Source organism: Coturnix japonica, chromosome 3 (genome assembly GCF_054131305.1).
Source record: "Coturnix japonica strain WE chromosome 3, WE-NBRP24, whole genome shotgun sequence".
NCBI classification, from domain to species: Eukaryota; Metazoa; Chordata; class Aves; order Galliformes; family Phasianidae; genus Coturnix; species Coturnix japonica.
In genome coordinates, this window is record NC_140665.1 from 31,265,453 (window position 1) to 31,293,172 (window position 27,720).

At 36.0% G+C, this 27,720-nt stretch overlaps 1 protein-coding gene across 12 annotated transcripts in view; it reads right to left on the minus strand.

Moving 5' to 3' along the window:
* Nucleotides 1-27,720, minus strand: part of BIRC6 (baculoviral IAP repeat containing 6) — a 151,175-nt gene that overhangs the window by 50,415 nt on the left and 73,040 nt on the right. For 9 of the 12 annotated variants that reach the window (XM_015857677.3, XM_015857679.3, XM_015857673.3 and 6 more), the window contains 18 exons: nt 25,765-25,940; nt 25,189-25,285; nt 24,795-24,989; nt 22,869-23,069; nt 21,955-22,234; nt 20,208-20,464; nt 18,827-18,935; nt 18,109-18,330; nt 15,412-16,192; nt 14,453-14,596; nt 12,954-13,083; nt 11,008-11,139; nt 9,316-9,483; nt 8,033-8,206; nt 7,027-7,223; nt 4,768-5,068; nt 2,061-2,278; nt 485-649 (listed from right to left, as the gene is read on the minus strand). In XM_015857677.3, the coding sequence (XP_015713163.1) occupies nt 485-649; nt 2,061-2,278; nt 4,768-5,068; nt 7,027-7,223; nt 8,033-8,206; nt 9,316-9,483; nt 11,008-11,139; nt 12,954-13,083; nt 14,453-14,596; nt 15,412-16,192; nt 18,109-18,330; nt 18,827-18,935; nt 20,208-20,464; nt 21,955-22,234; nt 22,869-23,069; nt 24,795-24,989; nt 25,189-25,285; nt 25,765-25,940 (3,947 nt within the window). The remainder of the gene's footprint in view (nt 1-484; nt 650-2,060; nt 2,279-4,767; nt 5,069-7,026; nt 7,224-8,032; nt 8,207-9,315; nt 9,484-11,007; nt 11,140-12,953; nt 13,084-14,452; nt 14,597-15,411; nt 16,193-18,108; nt 18,331-18,826; nt 18,936-20,207; nt 20,465-21,954; nt 22,235-22,868; nt 23,070-24,794; nt 24,990-25,188; nt 25,286-25,764; nt 25,941-27,720) is intronic. The other 3 variants (XM_085543242.1, XM_015857675.3, XR_014944694.1) reach the window with 2 other exon arrangements.

A 27,720-nucleotide genomic window follows, 5' to 3' on the forward strand; every position in this document is an offset into this window, starting at 1 on the left:
TGGCATAAAACACATTCATGGACACCTTACTAACAACTGCAGATACTTTCTTAAAGCAGAGAAAAAAACAGTGAAAAGCAAATAAGAAACATGACTTTTGCATAAAGAAGGTCTATGTTCTTATCCTTTTTCCTTAATAGACAGTCTTCACTTTTGACTGAATGCCACAGAGAAGTATGACAGCTCTGGGGAAATATACTAGAAAACATCTTGGTTCAGAGTCTATTCAGAACTGTCACCTAAGCTTACCTCTTTGTGTCCTTTTTATGCCTAGTGAAGCTTGAAAACAGCCTCACTCAAAATATATTTAACTTTTCATGTTCACAGTCATACACACAGTTGAAAGCTGTTCTGTTTTGGTTTTCTTTTTGCCCCATATACCGCAATTAGTGTAATATCAGACTCAATTACACATTCTGTTTTTGTTTCCTAAATCCTAATATTTTAATCACTTGTGATTAATCAAAACTTCATCATTACACACCTGTAGAAGGCAGGTCACATGCTCTTCTTCTAGTCTTTGCTTAGTCAAAGCTTGCTCAACGTCCCAACCTGAAGCTGTGGAGCCTGTTCCAAAGCCTGTACCCTTAGCCCAGTACAACTGCTGTTCTTCTGTTGATGCACTGTTGTGTGTACTTGACACCTGTGGCTAAGTTACAGGAAAAAAAAGGTCATAATAATTTTGTATTTTTTATCTTATCAACCAATTATCTAAAAAGCCTTTATTCTGCAGAAAAATGTAATCTCAATTTAATCAAGATATTAAGACCCAGGTGAATTCAAAAGCTGTAAATAGGAATACTCCTGCCACAAAATTCCAGTACAGGTCAGCACTAAATTGCTGCAAGTGATTCTTTGGTTTAACTAACACTACATGTTCATTTTTGTTCTCGTTTAAAATACTGTTACTGTTCAAATGATGAAAGATATTACAATGTTTTTTAATCAATATCATGCTAAACAATACATCTCTGAAATTATTACTGTTTATCTCCTACTCAAGTAGAATTAGAAGAAGGGATGGAGGAAAGGAATGTCATCAGAAGTAAACAACTGAAATGTTAAGATGCTCAAGTACATGCTGTTTTTGAATAAACATGCCAAAATGGCACCCAAACCTGTTTCAGAGGTCATGGAACAACTCAACCTGAGGTAAGAATTGATGTTTGCACTTGCCCTCAAAACGTACAACAGTGCTACGGCATTAACGTGTCATCAGTCTGATATTCAATCAGATGCAGAATATCTCAGATCTCCTTCAAAACTGACCAGCCAAGAAAGTGAATTATACTTCTGTAGTTTTTTCTATTATTTGCTCAACTCCCCCTCATCGGTATCAAAAGCTGCTAAATTATGGGCAGCCCCATATTTAGCAGTTGTTCAGCCATATTTAGCCACCAGAACTTTTTCCATGCAAGTCTCTGCCACAACATTCTAAGAGAGGGGACACCAATAACTAATTTTAAACATGTTTTGAGGCAGTCTTGTGCAGAAATGGCACCTCATAAACCTAAGAAATTCAGTTGATATAAATCCTGCAATCCAACATAGTAAGCATCCTGAAAAAGTTTTATTTTGGAGATCTACTTGGGATCCTGACAAGTATAGAAAAATGAGATTTAAAAGACTTCTCCAGTAATTCATTAATTTTCACAACTCATTTACATTTATAAGCATTTAAGAGGAAATAATTTGCAGTCAGTACAGTTTAGATGATGAATGCTAAATAAGGTAATGAGGTCATGCTCTCTAATGATAATTAAGAAAGAAAGAAGAGCCTTCCATTATCATGCTTCTCATGCACTGAAAAAAATGATCCTGTGAAAGAAACTGATTACACCTTAATGCTTCACGATAAGCCATCTTTGTTGGTTAAATTTCATGATTACTATGTTTATTTGCAACAACCAAGTGCAATTACTTAATCAAGTATTTTCTAATTATTTTTCTTAATCCAAATGCCAACTGTGTAGAAATTAAATTTTAATGAAAGTAGCGAGATTATTTTCTTTCTTATAGCAAAAGCTGCTACTTAGCAATTATTCTGCTACTAAACTTACCTCTGCCTGGCTGGGACTTGCATTGGGAACTCTTGGTGCATGGTGGCTTAGAGCAGACAGACAAGCAAGGATAAGATGTATAGCACCAATTTCCAGTGCCATTCGCCTAAGCAGAACTCCATCATCGGTGGTCAATGGCGTAGTGCTGAACAAAGTGCGCAACACGTGGAAGGGCAGGGTCGGAAGCACATTTGCTGAAGGAGACTGTAAGATATGACCTAGACCCAAATAAATAAATAAATAAATAAATAAAAATCACATTTTATTTCTGTAGTTCAATATTGTCTGTTAATCTTTGCAATGATTTACACAACACAACAATACAGAAATATACCAAGGACTTAAGCATTCACCTGTGGTAAGGTATATAATATCAAATTAATTCCTTAATAATAACATGTACTCTTTGTATTTAACTACACTGCAGGTTATATTTCTAAATAAAAGAGAATGAAGCTGGTTCAGGCTAATTCTTTTTTTCTAAACTTTACAAGTAGAATGAGTTAAAGAACACAGATGGTCAACAAACAGCAGCTCAGCTGACAAGCAGCTGTAATTTATCACAATGTGTTGGTTTTGTTTTATACTCATGACTAAATTATCAATTAAACCACTACACAATCCAAGTTGTGATGCGACTCCAGTCAAATAAGTGATGAAATACTTGCATAATTTTAATCACATGAGCTGCATGCCCTGCATTGTATATTGTATAGATCTATCATTGTATAGATCTATCTAAAAATGTTAACCCTGATGTACTATGGGCAAAAATTCCTTCTTTTAAAAGCCACATTACAAATAATGGAATGACCTACAAATGCAAGACAGATTTGGGAACAGTCTCAATTTTTGTGTATGTGTGTGTTTAACGATGCATTTCATGTTATGTCTACAGTGTACACGTAAAATAGAGATATTCAAAAACTGAAAATATCTCTAAATAGACAACTCTGATCAGAAGTTTCCTTCTCATTTGAAGGATGTTTATATTCTTTTCTCCCTCAGACATAAGAGTTTATCAGCTGTATCATCCAGAAGTATTAATGAAGTACATTACAAATATGGCTATGTATTTGTATCCACACACATACACCAGTTTGTGTTTACTTGCTACTCTGTAAAGGAAAAATTAGGATGCAAAACATCATTTGACTTGGATCATCCTACATAAAATCATATAACTCTGGGAATAAAAGAGCCTGATATTTTTCCATATGGCGTACCCAAATGACAAAGGAAAAAAGATAAAATTAAAAAGAGATCTAAACATGTGCCCAGGATTTACCTTCATAGACAAATCAATCCATATTTAATCTATAAACCATGGATTTTTAAGCGCAGAACTCCATATTTTGTGAGAAAGATTATAGGTGTATGAAAAGATGTATTTACAAAAGAAATGCAAAACATTAATACTTCATATAGAGAACTGGTGTAAACTACTATGAACAACTATTTGATAAAGAGCTGAATTTACCCTTTTGGCTATCTAGTCCAGCAAAACCATAGGGTAAAAGGGAATATAATTCTAGTCATGAAGTGCATGAGAAAGAAAAGATATTCACAAAGAACAATGCAGGTACAATGATAATTGGGCACAAAACTGTATAGGAGTAATTTTAGGCTGAGAATGAAAGATAGCTCCCATCTATCAGGAAAATGGCGCTCTGGAGCTGTATTCCAATAACAATAGTGGAAGCACGCAAGAAGAAAGAAAAGCAACCAAAAAACATTTTGTGTTGGCCTCTTCTATATACAAAATGTGTATATAATTGTTTGCAAAACCAAAGGACTGAAATCAACTCAAGAAAATAAAAATCAGAGTGAGTGTACACAGTCTTCTATCTAATTACTATTTAAATTAGGTTGGAGTGAGCAGACAGTCAACTGCATAACAGTTTGTTACACAGCGTATTCTTGATCACTGTTTTGTGCCTAAATATACAGGAATTAAAGTATAAAGCAGAAAGGACAGTAAGCAAGACTTTTACTGCTGAACAGAGACTAAATGCATTTTGTTAACATACGAAAAAACAGCATTTTTTGCAAAGGCATAATGAAAGAAGTCTGAAAGTACAATAGTATCTTTTGTTTGCAAAGCATTGAGAAATAATACTCGAGCTATGTGCATTATTAAAGGTTGGAAAGAATACACTGATTACAAAGAATTTGTATGCTCATTTGTTCACTTATCTAAGATTAGTCCCCCTATTCCTATGAACTCGCACTATTACAATAGAGTTCTTTCTTAGCTGACTGCTATAATGCTTAAATCAACCTCCTATTCTAATGAAGTCTCCAAGAGTTTACATCTGCTTTAGCTATGCTTCTATCTATGCTACTTTGCATTTGGCTGCAGGAATACAAAGCATTTTCTCAATCAGTTGAGTACATCCTACTACCCAAGACAGATCTGTCCAAGTGCAGTGGCATCTTGACCATGTCATTTCTATTTTCTATCAGTAGTTATTTTACAATTACTCTAGCATCTAGATGTAAGCATATGAATACTGATGGTTGTCACAAAACTTCAGCAGAAAGAATTTCATACTTAGAGATGATACTATGACAGGAGCTAGCAACACAGTTCTTTACAAATCGCACAAGCCATTTCTAACTGCTACAAGTATTACAGTATAAATAACATTAAAATAAAATGATCTGGCCATGGTCTACAAAAAAACATAATAATTGCAGCACATACTTCCTTCACCATCATCTGTAACTCCCAACACCAATCTCAACAGACACTGAGCATGTTTCCGTTCTTTTAGCAGCACCTCAGCATAGCCCGGGAGACGAAGGAATAAACCAAAGGCAGCCAAAGAATGAGCAGGGATGGGAGACATAGTCTGAACTGTAGACTTGATCGGTGGAGGTTCTGCAGCTATTGTTTCTGGTGCTTCATACACCAGTTCTCCTGATTGTTCAATGGTAACCCATTCAAACTGATCACTGTCCTTCTGCTTTTCCTGTGTGGTTGACGTAACAACTGGAGTGCTCACCTTAAGCAAAAAGAACAGGAATTAAAAGAGTTGGTAGCCATAGAGCCAAATCAGGATCTAAAGGACACGAAACCTTAATATGAAGCACCTTTGAAATTCACATCTAAAAGACTACTCTTTATGGACTGGGGACTAGCAGAAACACAGGGTCATATGAACTCACTACAGACATTCATGTCTCTCTTAAATGTAACATCACAGAAGCTTCAACCTTTTATAACATTTAAATCAACTGATCTAAGCCTATTTAAAACTAAATAGGCTTAACTGGAAAAACTAAACTGGAGAAGATGAATCTAGAAAGTCATTTCAGAACTTGTTTAAAATGGCAAATTCCTAATTAGAAGTCAAAACTATAACCAGCTGTATTGCCTCCAACTATATACATGTTAATACAACAACAAGGTAAACATTAAAATGTAGCATTTGCAGAACGTTACACTGAGAATTCCTAACTACTGTCCTCTACCTACATATCAGTATCAGTAATTTAAATCAAGATATAAGTAAAATTAGAGAGTAAAGAGTCTAGAGAACTCAAGAGTCTCAATCATGACTCTTCTATTTAGCATTACTGTACTTGTTTTTTTTACAGATCACACAGCTCTTATTCTGTATTTGAATTTGAACGTATCACAAATTAGAAAAAAAATGTTTCAAGAAAATAACTTCCCAGGATTCCAGAAGACTTCAAAGAAGGGAAAAAAAAGGGATCAAATTCCTTATGCCCATATGTTGACTTTTATCTATTGCAGAATTCCACAGATCAGTGCAGACTGCATGCTATTTCACAGTATTTCTAAGTACAGTAATCACTTAATCAAACACATTTCCTTAACTTTTAGATATCTTACAGGCTCAGTGTGATCCCTCTAAAACATCTTCAGAAAAACTATTCTTTCATGTATCATGCTGCCAGTACTGAATGTGTTCTTCTTGAATGGCACTGCTATTTACAAATGACTCACGCTAATCACCCTGGTCTCAAGACAGGCTACCCACTACTGCCAGAGTTTTGCAGTCAAGGTACTCAGCAGAACCCTTCAGTCACGATCAACTCTATTTCACAGGGAACAGATATTCACAATCTTTCTTATTTCTTATCAGTTAAAAAATGATAAGAAACACGACCAACCAAATAATTTTGGGGCTACTTTTAATTTTTTTCATAATAAGGGCCTGTGTACCAAGAAAAGCAGCCAAAGATGTAATTCCATACTAATGCAACTGCTGACGTTTTTGAAAAGCCTATCCACAGAAATTCTACACATAATTATCATACTCAGAAATATTCACATATACAAACAAATCATGTGTTCACTGTGAAATTCATATGCTATTATAATAAAAGTCATTCAGATAAGGTTATTTATAATTGTAATATATTAAAATAAGATTATATGTTCCACACTGAAGATCGCATTCCACTTAACCACAAAAAATGATCACTGAGAAGAATTAAATGATATGTGGTTATGGCTTAATAGCACAACAGCAGTTCTTTGCTACCTTACCCTCTCAAACAGCTAAGGAATTAACAGAGGTAAGGCAAGAGCAACACTGGATTCCTGCTTTGGTTTTACAAGAACACGGCTACTCAATCAAACAGCACGTACGACTGGACTGCTGTGGAGTCGTGCACTTGTGTATTTTAAAGTAATTTCCTCCCCTGGCTGAGATGTCAAGTCAAACCATACAGAAATACGGGGAAAATACTGTTTCATAGTTTCATAGTTTCGTGTGGGTTGGAAGGGACCTTAGAGATCATCGAGTCCAGCCCCCGGGATTCGAGCCTCTGTGTAGCAGAGCGGCACTTCTACCACTTGCGCCACAGGGGGGATTCAAACTCCGGGCCCCAGTGTTGCAAGGCGGCTTCTTTAACCACTGCGCCACTGGGGCACACTGTTCTTGAACAAAAAATTGTTAGCAGGCTTTTCTAGACTGATTTTTTCACTCACTTGTTGAATTACATCAGGATAAAGCATAGGGAGTCTCTCCGCAATTAGGGCCAATCCACCCATCCCTGCAAAAACTTGCAGTGGAGACTGAATAGGACATGTTTCGAGAAGTGACTCATCTAGCACTGCATCCATGCACTCATCCCCAGGACTGATCGCTTCATCTTCAGGACAAGGACCCAGTAAGTCTGTATGTTCTACAAAAATGTGAAGGTAAAACAAGTTAATAGATCAACATCAGTACTGTGTATTTTATCCTCCTTTTCATACAAAATATCTGCATCAAGAATAGAATTTCCTTTTACAGAAAAACCTGAGTCAAGAACCTGAAATGAATTAGTACAAGAACATCAAAAGTTCAGACTAGTAGCAAGAAAATAGATTTATATATATATATATATATATATCTATGTATTTGTCTATATGTATATATTTTTATATATATTTATATTTAATTGGATTCTACTTTAGGTTCTCTTGTCTTTTTTAGAAAGAGACTGATCTACCTAGTGAGTTTTTACAAAAGCCTCTGTCCTAAAATAGCTGCATGATTAACTTTGTAATTCCATGCTGTGCAGACAGGTTGGCCATCAGATCACCTTGGCTAAATTTCCAAGTCCCATTCCTCAAGCTCCTTCCTCGAATGAACAGTAACAAAGTACTTCAAATCAGATTCCTGAAATGCAGTTTTTCCCCCCTTTTTTTCCCTCTTCACTGTAACTAGAAGATAACAAGCAATTATAAAACCCCTTAACAAGAAACAGAAAATACTACCCTATTTTAAAAAGGATGTTCTTAGAAGCTGGAGTTATGAGACACGCTCAGATGGGCTGGATAATAATTCTCATTTTCCATGAAGCACGCTAAGTACTCAGGCTACTGCAGTAACACTTCTCGCAGGTGTCTGTAAGTGCTACTGCATTACTTAATCTGCCCTGGCTATTAGCCCAAACACACACTACTGAGAACTAGCATTATAAAAAGGAAAAAAAACCCAACAACTTACCTTTTTCTGTATGAAGACGTTTAAATGAGTCTGTTTTCGATAGGCTTGGATCTGAGATGACTTTGGATCCAAGCTTAACTGTCAAATCTATTGATCGGTATCCTTGAGGGAGTTTACGGTCATAGAGGAGAGTCAGAAGCTGGGCAAGCGTCATTTCAGCGGGTAACGGTTGGCCTAAACAACAATGGCAATGAGCCAAAGTGAAAAGTTACAATTGGGTTATCATAACACAAATGTCCACGTGCTGTTCTCACGCCGCAGTTGCCAAGTATATTAAATATTAAGTGGCTCTAAACCAAGGCCTTAATTCCAGTGTATATTCTCTTGGGAAATCCCTACAGCAGCTCTGTGTCAAAAGCCCAAAGCACTTGGCGTACTTAACAAATGGCTATGGTTGTAATTTGATGTGCACTTTAATTGGGTACTGCCTTGCTCCCTACTATTAAATCCAATTGAGTAAATTGTGGTGGTGGCATAAAAGAACATGACAGATAAAGATAAAAAGGCTGAAGAGGAAGAAACTGGAAAACAAACAAACTTGCAGTCCCCTTTTCAGCACTACAAATCCCAGGCCTACTTCAATACACCAGTGTCGAGACACAACAACTCAAGAAAAAGTGAATGGCAGTGCAGAGAGTAATTTTCTAAGCAGCAGTAGAAATGAAATGCACACATAACTACAGCCCAAATCAATTGCTCATGTCAGGACTTCGGCCACTCTGGTTAGGATGAATAAGTTATTCCTTGAAATTACAAGTTATTCTTAAGGCAGAACAAATTTTCCCGGTAATTGTAAGACTTTGATGTAAAGGGAAATGTTTTAGAATTAGATCATTTAATATACTTAACATACTGATTTCATTTTGACAGTACTTGGCCAATTATTTGTGTATTTGCATTTGTGTGTGTGTGTTGAGAACCAGTGGTTGCAGGAGAAGCATGATGAACGAGACCATTACACAAATATAGAATGGCCTACAGCACCATTAGAATACAGCCAAATGTTTAACATCTATATACTGAAGAAAGCACCAAGGGAAAAAAGATCTTTGATTAGAGATCTGATATTTCTTAATTCCATTTGTTGCTTCCTTTCTCTTTTTCCACTCAATTACAAAGATACTATGGTACTTCAGCCCCCACTGAATTCTCTCATCAGCCCAGAAGTGCTCTACACTTTGAGTGAGTGAATACATACACAAAGAAGTATGCCTTTCTAATGACATAACAGCTACTGAAAAAGATCATTTTTTGTAAAGCTTAAAAGCAGTTTTTAAAGCTACCTGGTAGAAGTTTATGGTACAGATGGAAAACCGGAACACTAATGGTCTTGCTGGAAGATTCTGCTCCTGAGGAAGAGGCACCTACTTTATCTGCCATCACTCTTCCTCGTCTTGATGGTGGACGTGGAGGGGTAGATGAAACAGCTCTTTTTGACTGAGATTTCAAGCCTAATACAGAGATAATAATAATAAAGTTATTACAGTATTGAATAACTTCAGTTAGCCAAGTTGCAATGCACTCAATCCTTTCAACTGTTGCAAAAAATGTTGTATTGAAAAATACAACTAATAAATATCAGAATAGCATTCACATACAAAATACACTTGAATCTGTTGGTGATGTGTGGATGGTTGGATCGGATGATCTTGTAGGTCTTTTACAACTTCTGTTGTAAAACTGATTCTGTGATTTCAGTCTACTAACACTTCTCAAGAAGATCAGGTTCCAAATAACATCTCCTCCCTCTAACAATTTTACCAATAGGGAACAGGTAAAAAAGTGACGGCATGAGTATGAGGAAACAAAACATGTACAAAAAAAGAGAATATAACAAGAAATAGATAAAAGAAAAGACTCTGTGATTATCTGCATTCAAGCTGTTTTACGTAAGTGGAAGAAAGCAAGAAGGAAGAACTTAAATTTTACTTTGTAAAGACGATATTGGTTATATGAAGTAGCACGAAAAGAGATGCAAGTGGGATGAGACATGGCTAACTACACTATGACCCACCTCCAGTGCTAGTAAGTTGTTTTCTTCCTTGTTTCTTTTTAGATCTTATCCTGCCTAAGTGGCATCTACTGCAAGCATCTCTCCAAAAAAAGATGTTATAATTAAGGATCAGCTGCATTGTTTTAAATACATACGATCCATGAAAGTGCTGCTCTATTCAACAGCTGAATTTAGAATTATTGCTATATCTAAAATCTTGCAATAAAAAACTTAAGAAACATTGATGCCAGAAATCAAAGGAAATCAGCCTCTCTTCATCAGGCTTCATGAAGTGTAAATGAAATTGAGAATGCTCAGTGAGGGCAGAAATCTAGATAAGAAAAGGGTAGATTGAAGTTCAATAACCTCTCACACACTAGAACTTCAAACTGAAAGACTAACGATCTCTACAGCCATCACCTTGAACTGTAATGTTGTACCACTGCAAGATCGTCTTACTCAATCTATAGCCTCTGTAGCAAAGGAGCAATACCCTTTATTTGTGGTTTCCAAGTAGAATAATGTGAGTGCTTTAAATATGTGAAATACAGGAATAGTTCCATTTCCAAAACATATTGTTGAAGTAGGTGATTAAACTCAGATGCACTAGCCACTGCAAAAAGGCAGATGAATTAATACTCAACCTATAATAACAGTAAGCAAATACTAATATACAACATATAATCTAAACTCTGAGTGTGCACCTACACCTACAACAATGCACCTACAACACAGTAGCCACAGCACCCACAACAGACAGCCAACTTCAGGTACAATTTGCCAAAGTCTATAGATGAGTGGAGACAGCAGTTCAGTCTGGATCTGATCTTTGCTGCTTAGCAGCCAGTTAGATTAATTGGACGTTACAGTTTTGTCTAGCGATTGTTAATAATTAAATGAATAACTTTAGATTTTTTATTCCTCTCCCCTACTCTTTTAAGGTCTGAAAGACAATTTTTCAGAACATGGAATAAAAACATACCAGAAGCAACAACGACACTGTAATTGTCCTGGAACCCATTTTCTGCCTTCACTTTTTCTTTTTCTTCATAGTTCTTCTTTTCTTTATCTTCCTTTTGTTCATTAATTAGCTTAGCTGTGATACTGGGTGTATCTAAACATGGAAAAAAAAATAAAAATCAGGAGAGAATTGTATTTTAATATAACACATTGATTTTGTTGCCAGTTAACATAACTATAACTTGAACTATTTCCATGGCTTAGACTTCTATCCCAGGCAACAATATTCTTATAAATATCTAAGAATCAAGGTATTGCAAGCGCAATCTCCTCTCCCCCCAAATCTGTCCTTTAACAATTTAAAACTGCTAGATCCTAAATCTGTTACACGATAAGTCACGTATACTTATGTTAAAACACAATTGCAACAAATAAAAAAAATGACATAAAAATAGGCAATTCATTTCAATGGATTATTTTACACCTTGCAAACCACTGGCATCAAAAATTTTAAATAATTCTCCAGTTGCCTTGGAGAAGATACACAGTGTGAAAATGCTGTTACTCAGGGCCTAATACATATTTACATCTATTTACGTACATGACTATGTGTATATTTATTTACAAATAGATATTTCAGACTTGGTGTGGATATACCCATTAGAATTTTTAATGTCTTCATTAGCATTATTTATATACTAAGCTCTGGTTTGGTTGCATGGGCTGACTGCCCATTTATTGATGAATAATATAAACTTCATTAATAAAACTACTGAAGATGCTTAAGAAAACATATTTTTAGTATTCAGGTAATATCCACCTTTTGTTGATTAGTCTTTCTGACCTGTCATGACCAGCAAATTAAAACTAAGGTGCATGGAATACAGAACAAGTGGAACTCATTCTAGACTATTCTATCTGCCATGACACTGCATACTTTCTTCCAGTTGTGAAGGGATGTGAGAGCAGCAAGTTTAGCAATGATCTAGAAAGCTTTTAATATCATCAGAAAAATTACAACAGATACAGAAGAGAAGCACAAAAGACCACAAACTTTTCCAGAACTAATTCTTTCAATTTTAAATGAAACAATTCCATAGCATAAAGCCAAGTTATGATGTACTATGAAGACAGCATTTGATTGGTTTCATTATGTGCATTACTGTCCATCACATCAGCACATTCCCTTCCCCAGACCCTATTAGCACTGGCTATCAAGCTGAGCACAACACACCACCAAGGCAGCTGATCAGGAGAGGTTATGTCACTGCTGAACAACTAATCCTCACCCCATGTGCATCAGCTGTTTCTCTCATTAAAGTATTTCTGACCATAAACAGCAGAAGGAACTAGAGCTCTTGCTCACATTCCACACATGATCACATCTGAACACTAAGTCAATAAAGATTTCTATGCAAAACAGTAAATTATTCTGTGGTAAATAAACTTCAAGCATTTTTCTAGGCTTCACTGTTTTTAATTAACATTCCAAAGCACACGTTGTTCTTGTCAAACACCATCACAGTACTTCTACCACCTCATTAGATAACATATTTATTGTCCAAATGCGCTTATTGATTATGTAAATGTATAGATTTTAAGTAGACATTAAAAGGCAACAGTTCTTCTGAGCTCTAAAAAGATCTGCTTAAGAAATTAAATTCGATCCTACAGTCAAGAAAAGTTAACTCATACATATAAGGACTACATACCCAGTCAGGTACATACGCAAGCCCCTCTCAGTGCACATATGGCAAAATCCTAACTGCTATGATCATCTTTGACCGTATACAACTAGTGAAGTGCACATAAAACAGAACACACAAGGTATATTCATAAGATTATAATTTAAACCTCTGTGTCACATTTAACAAGTACCTAGGAACACTGCAAATATACATGTAAGACATCCTTAGCTTTCAAAAAAACCAACTATCTTAAAAATAAAAGAAACTGTTGTAAACTTGCCTGACACACGATCAAGAACTTCAGCGAGAGTTGTTGAGACAGGCAAATGAAGAGTGCGAAATTTGTGCCCAGCTCCATACATGGGATGTTGAATTACATGACTAGTAGCATTAATTCTACCTTTGTACAGCTGAAAGACAAAAAGTTAACATGCTTTTAAGATTCAGAAATAAGTGAAAACACTACGTTTTAATAAATAGACCTCAGCAAAATAAAATTAACTCTTATGTGTGCTTAAAATGAAAACTTATTTACTCTTCAACTTTAGAGGGTCAAATTATGACAAGATACTACTTCTCTAAGAGCTCTGACTTGTGAATAAAGTTCTTCTACCTAGTGTATTTACTTTTTGCTGTTATGATGGATAACTAAGTCATTGTTAATTAAAATATTTCAAGTATTTTAGTATCAGATACATTAGCCTGAGCTGTGCTCATACTCTTGTATTGTTCTTTGCTTGCAATAACTTTACAAACTTTCCTACACAGAGCATCAGGAAAACTGTTTACTAATATCTATACATAGAACCAATTTATTGTTTTGTAATATTAACAAATGCATTTAATACTTCATGGCAATGGAAAACTGACTTAAATAAACAGTTTTGCTAAGACCTTCAGAGATAAAATGGGGATCTAACACTTTAGATATATTTTCTAGATATACTAGAAATATACTCTGCATAACCAGATCACTTAAGTCTTGTCTTTGGATGTGAAAGGAGAAATCTTCTACCCACTAAGAACAGCCAGACTGTTTCTTGGTGTTGTTAGCAGATGAAACTGAATTATCTGGCAACTTTTTTCGCTCTCAACTAATTCAGTAATACTCCAAAAATCTGTTCCATGGAAACAATTCTATTAGAAAACTGATGCTACCTCAATAATACCAAAAGCCATATTAAGAATTGATTTCAGCCAGGTTAAAACAAAACATTTAAACATCCTTGTACTACAAACTTGTATGCTCTCCCTTTTCCATTTAACACTATCTAATCCAGCTTCCCTGTCATACATAAGAGCACAGCAGTTCAGACACAGTAACTGTTCTGGCAAAGAAGCGTAAATACATAAAGTTGTTCTACAGATCGGTTCAAGAATTTATCATTCTAGAATTCATTTGTGGTGCTACAGCTAACACTGAAGGATCTCTGCTAGTTCTGAAGCACCAAAATTGAGACAATTCTTCAACAAAATTTATTATAAAGAACTTACATCTATGTTTATTGCTAATACTTAAGAATACTTTTTAAAAGTCTTCCATAAGATAAATTCCAGTCTTCTGTCAGAACACTGATGTTTTCAGCAAGACGGATTTGTCTCAAAATACTGTCTTGAATTTTCTTTTAAAATGCTGAATTACGATTCACCTAAACATTACTTTCCAGATATGTACAAGAAGTAAAAGCTGCTGCCTGACCTTTCAAAGCTGAATATACAATGACTTTTTGGGGGGTTAAATTTGAGCTGTGTTGCCATGTAGATAGTAAAAACCCTTACTGGACATGGGGACTGAAGAAACAAAGTCACTTTCTCATCCTCGAGCATCAGCTGCAAGAAAAGCCTCCGAATAAATCCTGAAATGTTTCCAGAGGTCGGGAGGTTCCCACGCTGAGGAGAAGACTGAAACAATTCACAGAGAACCTGGGAATACAAAATTACATCATATTTAAAGTATTTCTATATTTAGGTCTCCAAAATACAGCTCTATACAGCCATAATAAGCAATGCTTAAGATCTACTTTCCAGCTATCCTACAAACCAGACCAGCAGTGAGCACCACTGAAGAAACCAACAACAGAAATTTTTAACAACATACAACGTGCAAAGTAATGGTAAACACGTACAGTGCTAAGAAAAATAAACAGAAAAAAGGTATTCAGAAAAATAACTTTTGAATTCCTAAAGTAAGACTTTCCTATTCTGTAGCCAACTGTCACTATTGGCTATGTACAGAGAAATGCGCTGCCTTCCTTTTTTCACTCAAGTCAAACTGCTCCCAGGGCACTGATATTCTTAATGTTGAAAGGAAAAATCATTTTAATTGTACCTTCATTCAGGTAGGTCTGAAAGGTTAACAACTGTGAGGAAATTAGCTGAATTTACATTAGAATAATGGACTGTTCTGTAATATTCCACATATTCCTGGACGCCAACTGCACAGTGTACGTGTCTGTTTAAATAAACAGTAATTTTCCTTCAATTTCTTAATTTCAAATATGTGCATGGAGCTTCATTTTCAAATCACACTTTAAAAGAGTTTAAGCCTAGTAATTAAACACAGTATTGTGGGTTTTGGTCTGCAGTGTCTTGTTAAGGCCAGAAATACATCTGGATGCAGCCAAGTGGAATATAAATCCATACACAGAACTGAATGGCCAAGCACAAGTATTCTTATAGTTTTTCTAAGTCTAAGTTATTAACCAAGAAACAACAATCTTATTTGTTTTCTGTCTCACCTGTGCCATAAGCCTCTGGTTATTAGGATGGCAAGAAATGCACTGCAAAAAGAAAGCAACTGTTGCATTTTCAATTGCTGTCCGCTGCTGAGTGGTCAGCCCCGCTGTTACAGTTGAAGAAAGCAAGCTGGACCTTGCGCCTGTCTGCTGTGCAGTCACACTGTGTCCTCCAGAAGTAGCACCAGAATGGCACAACAGAAATAAAAGTGCCGTCCACAGCGGATTGACTTCAGAACCACCCAACCAGTCCTTCATTACGTGGCTGTTGCCAACTTCTGTCAAAAACCTGAGAACGGGAGCAACCAGGTCTGCTGTGATAGGCATTTTATTAAAGTGCTGTGGGACATGGTGCCTCCTGAGCCTGTCCTGGGTGATATCCGTTGATTGTGCATTGCAGTCCGAGCTAGAAGTATGGTTAAAGCAAAAACTAGCAAGACTTCTTACAAGCAGCGAAGGCAAACCTGAGTCCAGTAACTGCTTGATAGCTTCAGGAGACTGAGATGAGGCAGCAAGAGTAGCCAGGTGAGACTCTGTTAGTGCAAGAGGGGCTTGTGCGTTTTTAGAGTCATCTGTTAAAGATGAACTGAGATCCTGCTTTTTGCTGTCATCAGTCATGGACAGTCTGTGTTGACATTGCATTGGAGGAGGAGTGATACCCATCCATCCCATGAGTAAGGAAAAGTAATTTGGGTGGATGTGACACATTGAGCAGAGCAAACTATCAACAGCTTTCTTCAAAACCATGTTGCAGGGAAGAGACATGGACCAGTTAAACAGTGACCTGTAGAAGACAAAAATAATATCAAAACGTAGATAGCTTGCCACTCATATTCCCTTTTCCTTGTCATTTTATACATCATCTTTCCACACTAACTACTCTAGAAGCTGTTGCAGAATTGAGTTTGACAGACTCATCTGGATCACTGTATCAGCAGGACATTCATTACCCAGAAAGCATTACTCACATTGAATGTATTTCGTCATAATATATCAAAAATAGCAAAGAGGTGGCTCTTGCTGAGATGTTGCCATCAAAGACAAGATTTCCACCTTTGTACAGCTGTCAATTAACAAATTTTGAGACAACTGCAACATCTCTGTGCTTTCAACTCTTCAAGATGCAGCTTCTAGAATAGCACACATTTTCCACAAAGTTCTCTTTATTAGTTCTTTGTAAAAACTGAAAGCATTTTAATACTTTTGCTTTTCTCCCTCCCCCTCCCCCTTTTTTAACATTTCTTTTATTAGAATTCTAACTGAAGACATTGTACAGAAAATGAAAGCAGGAAGAATCTCACTGATTGAATGACACTATTCTTACTATCCTTAGGGGACTAGTTGACAACATCAACCTTTAAGCTCACTTTTATGCAAATAACATCAGAACAAAGTGAATGGAATGAAAAAGCTAATTTGGTCCAATTATTTAGCTTATACTTGTGCAATGGTATTTGTAGATTAGTGGAAATATTATACTTAGCCCACCCTGAACAAGTCAGTATGAAGAACTACTTTAAAAAAGCAGTTTTCTGAACTGCATTCAAGTTACTATGTATAAGATGATCTCTAAGGTCCCTTCCAACCCGCACGAAACTATGAAACTAAGTATATAGTTACTATGTAACTATATATAAGTTACTATCATATATAAGATATACAATCTAGAACTCTAAATATACACACGAATGCACACCTTGCAGCACTATGATGTTAACATTTTAACATTTGAATATATCATCCGATATTACATTTGTATTTAGAAGAAAAGGACTGTTTTTCCCCCTTTGGGTGGAAGTCTTATTTTATGTTCAGTTAAAGAGAATTGAAGACTCCAAAAGAGAATGTAGATCTAACAAATGTTAGTTTCAGTGCTGGCTGATTAAAATCTGCTCCAAGACAAAGCACTAATGATGATTTTGGAAAAGTTCCCAAACTTTGAGTGTCAAGTATTTTTTAAAACCCACATATAACAGCACACAAACATTGCAACTATAAATTCAACACAATCCTTCCACCAGGATTTTCTAGGTGAATTTATTGTCCATAGAAAAATAAAGTTCCTTTCCAACTAGATATTAAAAGTAACTAAGGAATAAATTAGTATCTACTAGCAAAAAAAACCAAAACTGAAATAGTGAAATGGAACATGGGAATGACTGGAAAATACATCCAGAGAAGAAGTGATACATCACATGAAGGAAAACTTAAGAGTTATAGTTAGAGACAACAGCACTACTTCAAAAGTTGAAGTATCAAAGAAGATGAATACAGCAGAGATGCTGTTTTTCTTAGAAGAGCTATTTTTCCCATGTTTAACAAAAATCTTTCTCTACTCATATGAAAGCATATTATATAATTTGCTCCAGATGCTGGCTGATATGAATTACAGGTTTACTTGGCAGGAGGCAGAGGAACAAGGCTATATTGCAACATGCATACTGCAACTAGTTCTTCATTTGATCCTATGCTGAAAACTACATACTCTCCAACATACAGGAATTCAACTGTTAATCGCACTTTCATATCGGTGCAAATCCAATTGGGTTATTCATTTTAAGAAATCTATTTTATTACAGCTCTTTCTTATCAAATGTTATAATTCTTGAAATATACACCTGATAATACACATGTGTATTCCCGAACAAAATAATTTAGTCAGAAAAGCATGTGGTACAATACTTCTTTTGTTTTACTTACTCGAAGAGCTCTCTGTCCAGCAATGCTGGTAAATCGTACTCAACAAGCAGTTCATAACTGTGCCACAGAATTGCTGCTACACAATGCAAGTGGGAAGGAGATGGCATCAAAAGACCATACTCTCTTGTTGAGCTATTTGGACAAATGTAGCTGACCCGGCCACTTTTTTTCATAGCTGCAACTCTCGCGGAATCACTGACCCATTTTAACAGTGCTTGAATCCTGGAAGGCAAGATGATGTAGTACATTACAAAGGGTCAAAGAAACACTCAAAGCCAAATTAACTTGCTCTCTTTGGGTAGGTTGATTTAGGCATTTATCAATTCCTTTGAAGCAGAGTTCAAGAATGAGCTCAAACTCTGTTTTCAAGACTTAAATCACTAACAGCGCAAAATAAATTAAAAACACGTATCATCTTTGACAGTCAAATGTAAGCTTTCTTACTACAGAGAAGGAAAACATAGAAGGTAACTAGGTTCTAAGTATTTGAGAGAAAATTCAGCTGAACACTAGAAGTTTTCTTACTTTTCCAAGACCAAATAAGAGAGGGAAAGTGTTTTCTGTAAAGGATGGGAAGAGCTAGATGAGAAAGCTGAAAGGCTTCTTTAGATATATGCACTTTCAGGCTATATTAAAATAATCAGGTTTTTAAAGGCTCTGGCTTTTGTGCCACTGTTTAGCAGACTACGTACACTTAGGATAATCCAAATAACGTTACCTATCTTTTGTTCCAGGATCTTGAGTTGTTCCCAGCTGATAAAGAATGTCTATTGTGGAGTCAGAAGAGAGACCATTTAATCTTCCAAACAGTAAAGGGCTATTCAGATCTTGCCGCATTCAAAAAAAAGAAAAAAAAAAAAAGGAAAAAAAAGGAAAAAAAGAAAAGAAATGGGGGGTTTGGAAGGGAGGGGAAAAGGGGAAAACAACAGAAGTACTTACATATTTTTTTAAAAGTATTCACAAAACTATTAAGGAATTGCAATATTAACACTGAACTGAGCTTTGCTATTAACATATGCAGGCTAAAACTTCACTATCATGATATCCCACACTTAATATGCTCAATATAATGTTCAACCATACTACACAAGAAAAAAATTGACTGCAACATTAATCAGACAGAAGACTTGCAGATTGAACTAGCAGTATTTTCTTCAACATTCCCAAAAGGCATAGAATCCATAGAATCAAGAACATAACTAATTACAATAGAGCTGTCAAACCTCATATATCCAAGCAAATGTTTGGCTTAATATGGAAGCTCACTTAATTCCAATTTCCCCCAACACGACTCTAGCCCAGGAATTCCTTGGATTATTTCCAATTCATTTTCTCCTTCCTATATTCTCCATCTCCTGCCATTTAGGAAACTACTCTCCTGTTTAACAGCACTCCAATAAAAAATAATGTGCTACAGTGTGCCACATTAACTCATGGTGAAGTACATCACAGGAGGTATTTTGAAAAGGTGTTTTCTGTTAGAATCAGCAACTCCAAAACAGCACAAGTAAGTGTTCAGATCTCTTTTACTTAAAAGCCACTAAACAGCTAAGCAAAGTGATACAGAATCATAAACATGCAAAAACCCCACAGTACGTTGACTGAAGAGCTATTGCTGTGGGACATAAATCAGCTGTTGAATAACTGTCTCACTTAGTGCTATTCAGATTTTACTCTATCCAACTGCTTAATACAGATCAAACATGTCTATACTCCTTTCCCTAGAGCTACTAGCTAGAATACTTAGAGGTATTCTTTATGTTGAAAGACCTAGACATGGTGTACAGGTAGATACACAGCTCCACTTCGGATATATTGCATAGCCTACTTTTGAGACTTCAGAACATTCCCCTTATTCTGCACAAAACGAAACAGTGCTGGTTCCACTGTTTTACTATTGTAGAGTTACTCAGTCCCAAAGCTCTGCGATGCCCAGAAATATAAAGGCAAGTTAAACAATGTTGTCATGAAAAAAAAAAACCAGCAAGTACTGGCAAGCAGAATTCAAACTCTGAAAGTACCATGAAAATACACTATATTTGTAACTTTATACAAGCCACTTCTTAAGCGACAACTGAAAAGAAAGATAATGCACTCACCTGCAGGGTCACTCCCTGATGCTGAGCAGTTTCTGAGAAGGATGTCAATCAATTTGAGGCCTATTCTGGTAGACTGCAGCCCAATTTTGACAAGCACTGCCTCAATGTTTGGAGAATGCATACCACAGTATGGTGACATCAGTAATGCAGCACATGTCTGCAACAGATTAGCAGTGGGTGCTGCAGCACTAGCCATCATTCCTTCTAAATCACTTATATGAGTGAGGCAGTGGTGCAATAATCTTAACCATCCAATACTGAAAAAAAAGGAAAAGAGGAAAATACGTCATTTTCTCATTTTATTTTTCATCTATACTGCATCTACTTCTATTAGACTCTATGACAAGTATTGCAGAAAACTACTGCTATACAATCAGATGATCTGAGAAAAGTAAATTGAAATAACTGAAGCTAAGAGTACAACTTAACATACATCAGCATTACTGTTGCAATTATTACTGTGAGTTCCTAAGAAAGGCAGGATTCATGGGTAAAGGTAGTATTTTTATGTTTTCTTTTTTGTTTGTTTTGTTTTTTAGAATCATATTATTGTGTACAGGGACAAACCAAACTATTTTCTAGCTCTGAAGTACTCCTTACAACCTGCAATAAATGTGTACATAATGGGAAAGGTCACATAAATGTGAAAGATTAAATAGCATTAAATCCTCACTTGGACACAAATGGATAGATAAGCAAGGTCAAGATCCTGCAGTAATATTTGGCAACTACTTATTATATATCTTTCCTAGAAACACGAGCTTTAAGAGGATTAATAGTTTGCAATGGCAGGGCTAGCTGCGTGCCTTTTTAGGGTCACTCACAAATTACATTGAACATTAGTGAGCAAAGAGTCCCACCTGACATAAAAACTGCATGAAAACTAAAGAAATTACACTTATCGTTGCATTTCTTCCCCAAGTCTCTTTTGAACAACATTGCTCACTATTACTTTCAATAATAAAAAGTAATCCTAAGGCAATCTAAATTGCATGTGAGATAAATACCGTCATTTTACTAATAAGTTTTCACAATTAATTCTGCCCATTTTTTTGAGAGCGGGAGGCAGTGAAACTATGGGAGGCTTTGTAAGAGATTTCTTACACAAAGCTTGCATTTTTATTTTTTATTTTTTTTCTTAAGTTCATAAAATACTTAGAAATTTTCCCCATATCTCCTCTTCAAACTTCAAAACAACAAACTTCAAAGCTGAAACATTCCAGAGTCAGGAATTTTAATCATTAAGTAAGCTAAATTTCAATCAAACCGATAACTACAAATATTTACCTACAAATGATTAAATTCAGGTTGAAAAACACTGAGGCTGTCCTTAAATGTTTATTTTTATTTTAAAAATAAGTACGAAGTTCAAAATCACACCTAAGCAAATCAAAGCTTTTGAAAAGAGTTCTTGCTGCTATGCCAGAATCACAACATTCAGTTCCTATTTCTCAACTGTCTGTAAACAGAAATATTGGATGTGACTTCCACAAGGCATCCTATTGTTCTGTTTCTATTCCTGCTTCAACACTTATGTAAGTTTCCTGACTTCAGAAGAGATAAGAAATATGCTACTACTTTTTTGACAACTATTTATACTTAAGGACACCAAATGTAAGTTTTAATGCTTTCACATCCTTTGTTTTTGTTCACTGTTACAGAGATGAAGAACTTTCATTTTACACATGCAGAATAAGCACCCTACAAAGCATGCTCTAGTCTCTGTCAACTGATACCAGAAGCTTACCTTGTTTTAGAGACCTGGTCCTCAGAAGGAAGGAATGGATTATTGACTGTTGCAGATGAGGTGTTTCCAAAAGCTGTGAGGCCCAACAGCTTGATTTGAGAGAGGCCTAACGTACTGGCATCCCGTGGGCGATGGAGACGAAGACAGACAGCTGACGCAACTTCAGCTTTTACAAGCTGTATTTTTATGTATGTGAGACCGCTTGTGATAACAGGAGTTGACAAAGGTAACATGTTGACACCATCTGCACTTATTTCAACAGATACTGATGAAGGGCAAGCTAAGGAGAAAGGTAAGAAGGTTTAATGTCATTTAAAAACTTGTACTGGTTTGAATTTTAAGCATTAAACATGTATTCATTTTAAATGATAGAACATGAAGAAAACGAAGTAAAGCAAACACTACTACAGAACTGCAGCTAGAGTATGTGCCCTGTGTGATAACACATGGCAAAATGCAAAAGTATTTGGATAAATGGGTTATACAGCTTATTCCAAAGACGCAAGATGAAGGAAAGTCCTGTCAGTATAGATATCACATTTTTTCCTATCTGGGCTATTGCAAGAAGAGCTAAGGAAAATAAGAAGATTCGTTTCTCTCATGCTTCCTTGCAACTCCCATACAACACCATTTTGCCTGAAGATCAACATCACGTTCTCCTAAATTTTGAGAATTTTTGACAAGTTTTCTGGCATACTGATGTTAATGCCACAAAACATGCACTAAGCTACACAAAATCAACCAGAATCAGAGCCTTCTTCTCTCAAGACAAGCAGAAATAGTAAGTTTCATCAACTCATTTATTGGCATTCTTCATATTGCGTATCCATTTTTGTTCTTCTGATGCTGTTTCTGACACTGCTAAAACTTACTCATCAAATTTTCAAATCAGTGGTGTCAGCGAATGTACTTACTTGCAAGAGAGGCCAGATGAGGCTGGATGTGTATCTCTTTGAGCAGCACTGCTGCAGGAAGATGAATTGTGAGATCACACCAAGCCTCCTCGGGTAAAAATATGTACGACCACGCAGCAGATCGAGCTCTTCTATGTGGAGGAGTAGCCTGTAACAGTACTTCAGCAGGTTGGGCAGTAGGGCTGCTTGAGGTGATGGAACCTACAAAAAACAGCATCATTAACATTATTTATAAGTATTTATTAATTAAATCCAGATTAATTTACCACCTGAATTGCGGAAAAAACTCTTTAATATCTGTTTTGTTTATTCACCCATTCCATACATGATAATGCTGACATATTTTTCTTTCAATTTTCAAGCGTTCTACATATACAGTATATATATCTACATGAACATGTAGGTGCTTGAATGCATGCTAGAGTACATCTGCTATCAAACCCCTGAACTTTTCATCAAGCAATTCATCTGTAATTTCTAATTACAGAAACTAGCCAACCTAAAGGTCCAGTTAATAAGTATGCTTATAACTTGAACTCTGTTCATTCACAGTAAACCTAATGAGAGTTTTAAAGGTTTCAATATTAGAACGTTAACAAATGTCTTTATAATCAAAATCTGCAGACATTTTCCTGAAAAAGTTTAGTTTAACACAAAAACCCTTTTTCTAAATTTAGAAAATATATCAACAACCTACTTTTCAAAGCTTAGAATGACTCAAGAACAAAGTAAAAAGACCCAGACTACGTCTTCTCTAGCAAGTTGTATGGCTCAGCAAGACTGGCTCTGTGCTGTTCCAAGTACAGATACACGAGGTGTTTTACTTTCGAGCAGCTCCAGCCTCATCCTATGACTGACTGCCTATTATTAGCTGGGGGTAAATTCCTAATGTACACATTTTGACTTTCATCCCAAATGAATTCAGTTTGTGCCTCAGATAATACCAGCCAGTGAGAATCAAAGTGTAGAAAGAGAAGTCCATTGGAAGGTGCACTTCAAAATCATGCTCTCAACAGGAAGTGAATTATGAAAATAGATAAACTCAAAACAGAACACCAAGAAATGCAGCACTTTCTAAGGCTGGGGATGAGACACACAAGAAGCTGCTGTGATATATATTTAGGACTTTTAGTATTGAAAGTAGGTAAGTACCAACATTTGCAGGTTTTTCAAATATATCTCTTCAGAATTAGTGAATAGTGAAGTAGATTAAGAATGGTTCCACGTTCTGATAAATAACCCCCCCCCCCTTTTTTTTCCTAATATCATTTTAGTATTTTAAAGTTGGATGAAAGGACTAAAAGGGACTCTTTCTTGTCCTACAGTATTTCCAAAGCTTTTTAAAAAAATAACTCCTTTTCTTCACTCATGACAGTAAGATACTGGGTGTACACATTTGTCAGCTACACTGGGCTAATGTGAAGCAACACGAATCAAGACATGAGTAGTGGAAGAAAGAAAACCTCAATAAAATATTAGAGTGCAGTTACACCTTAAAACTCATGCATTTTAATAAGTGACCTAGCTCAGGCTCATTCTGAGTGAAATGCTTCTGCAACAGATGGATTAAATCTGTTTGTGCATTAAGTGTAGCCAGTGAGTCTTAGTGGATTACCACAGAAACTGGGCTGGACCTGTGTATTCAAACAACCCAGGAGAAGAAGGGTCTTACCTTGATTCAATGACTACATCACATACTGACCACTTCCCTTCCTTCCATCCCCCAACCAAACAAGCTCCTATTAATGTGGAAGAAAAGTTCACCAAGGAATTTGTTTACTCAGCTACATTCTGAAACTCTAGTACCCTCTCTGTTTAGAAGGTTTGGCAGTACTTCAATATTTGACACAGTACTTCTTGTTATGGACATGATACAGATTCAAATGGCCACTGGATATTAAGATGAGAGAAGGTTGTATTACTTACCCAAGGGTGCGAAATTGTGAATTCCCTCTGCATTATCAGGCTCAGAAGCTAGCACTCTGGCTTTCAAACTACTGTCTGTTGCTTTGGTGGGTCCAGAATCAAGGAATTTCATAATAGTTGAAACCATACTTCTGGCTGTGTTAACAATAGCTCTTGTGCTCGTTACCATGTTGTTACAAATAAGCTGAACACCACCTATGTATAATTGAAATAGGGGAGAAAAAAAAATAAAATCAACAAAAAAAAAAACTTGTTCAGAAGCCTGTGACAGATTCTAAGCAACCAAATACATACATAATAAATTTGCTTCTCTAGACATGTCTGTATTCCTTAAGTGATATAAAATCTATAATAAACCTCTTATTGGAAGTATCCAAAGAAAAGACATTCTTACCCATATCATGAAAAGCCTTCAGTGCCTCACTTGTGTCCAAGACTCGTAAAATGAACCAGAGGAGAGGTTCAGACAACTGACAAGTGGCGAGAGAACCCTAGAAGAAAGTTAAGAAATACAATTTCATACAGAATTAGAAAGTAGAATAAGAAATCGCACCAGTCAACCTCTCTACCACAAAATAGCAGCATCATCCTCCAGAACATTCACTCATACACAGGAGAATCCTTTGCAGTAAGGAAAAGATTTAATAACAAGGTAAGTAGCTGAAGGGAATTAAGAATATTGAGAGTTTTAAATGTCCAGTAATATAAACAGAATAAATGTGTTTCCCACTTGAGCACAACGAAACATTCAATCCACTTTTAGCCAGGAATATTCACAGGAATATCAAAATATCCTTAGAGAAACTCCTTAACTCTCTTCCCTCTTCAATGTGATGGAGACTTCTATCTTCTTCACCACCGTAATGTTGGAAAAATATTAATATCAGTTAGTTTACTGACAAGATAATAGCTTACTGTATCGACTGAAATGTAATCATCTTGAAGAACAGCAAAATTAAAAGGCACCTACCTGCCTTCCCATATACCCACAAGCCATGTAAGTAAGAATTGGCTGAAGCATCACTTGCACCGTTGTTGCCTTCTTACTAAGTGTTGTCAAGATAGTGAACAATCCATCTCCAACTGATATTGCATCTAAGCCGCCATGAAAGTTCTCATGTTTAGTGAGATGTAAGCCACTTGCACCTTAGTGAAAACAGAAACAGTTCAAGGTTCAGAAGCTGAAACCTAACAAATTGCTATAGCATAGAGGAGAACTCAAGGAAATTTAAAATTCATTTTAGCTAATTACTGGCGTGGATTTTACAGGAAGGAACAATTTTCAGGTTCATATAAAATTACCATTAGTATTTTTAGACCGCTTAACATCTCCACCTCTATTGGAAGTACCTCTCCTTGAACTTGTCTTCCCAGTGTTACAGCTGAGGATTTATTCAGTAATACTGATTACATATTTGCTGAAAAGGAGGAAGGAAAGCAGTAGGATATATTCTTCCCTAAGAGAAACTACCCCTGTAAAAATTACTGCCTCACAGAGCATATGACATCAATTTGAGCTTTTAAAAGTGGTTTTAGATTGGAGTTGGGGAAATGGATTTCATTTCCTTTCCATTTACAGGAACTGGAATTATACTCACAGAAAATAATATAGAGAATGTGTTTAAGTGATCTTTGCATTATGCCTTAGAGAAACATTTTGGCAAGAGAATTGACAGCTAGCTATAGTACTTGAATCACTTTTAAGTTGTCAAGAAAGAAAATAGTGGTAAGCTTTGAAAGCATGGAGACAGAAGTCTCGTAGGACTCAATCTCTGCAGTGTCTAGAAAAGTTAAAAATAAATGACACAGTTGAAAAAGGTGTTGCAAAGATTTTGAGGCATGGGAAGGGAAGGATAGGATGGGCGTGCTATTACTTATGTCATTTCCATAGTCTGTCAATGAAAAATGTAAAATCCTAATGAATTGCAAAGACAAAACTCAAAAACTTCATGTGACAAAAGAGTTACTGAAGGCTGTTCTGGTTGCTGATCTACTGGCTTGCAAGGTGCAGTAAATCAACATTATTAGCAGAAACTCTGACACTACAGCCACTACTTAGCAGTGCACATCTGCTTAAGTCTTTCAGTTTATCTTTCCTGGGTAGCCAGCATTTTACACTACCCATTACGTGTTTACTACTAAATGCTGGTAATTGATATCATATATAACTTTGGCAGCAATCTCGGAGAAGTGTTTTGTTCAAAGAAATTGCCTAGAGAGAGCTAAATACAAATTTTCTTGAAGGAACTAAAACCACAAAGAGCTGCATTATATCTTCCCAAAATACACACACAAATTAGTTTTAGTAACCTATATCAAAAGGCCCTGGGGGAAACAATCCACTGAAGGGATTCAGTTGGCCCAGTACTCTGAATTCTATGAAGAACATACTGAAACAGCATTATCTTTCCAAATTGACTTCTTAAAAAATACAGAATATTTGCTAGACACAAACTAGTTTGGAAAGACATCAGAGTTGAAGAGAGGATTTGAATTCACCCCCCAAAAACATGCACTCAAAAGAACCAACCATGCAAAGAACAAACTACTTTCAGTATTCTTTCATATTGCATTTGTGATACAACACCAACTATCCAGAGTGAAGGATGTGGTTTTTCAGAATTAATTTCAGGAAGATTCCAGCAATGCACTTCAGTCTTGTCAAATCCTGCCTGCTGTTTAATTTGACTGCTGAGGATTGCAACTTACTCAGTTGCTCTTACAACAAATAGACCGCTGGTCAGACATTCATGAGTTCTCATCCAAAGAACACACTGTTTTCTAACACCACGTTGGTTAAACACTTTCACATCTGCTTAAGACAAATCAGCACAGAAAATGACAGAAAAGCTTTCTTGGAAATAAGAGAAACAGTACAAAATTTCACAATTATTTTTGTCTTTGAAATAGAGTGCACGGTCCAAGC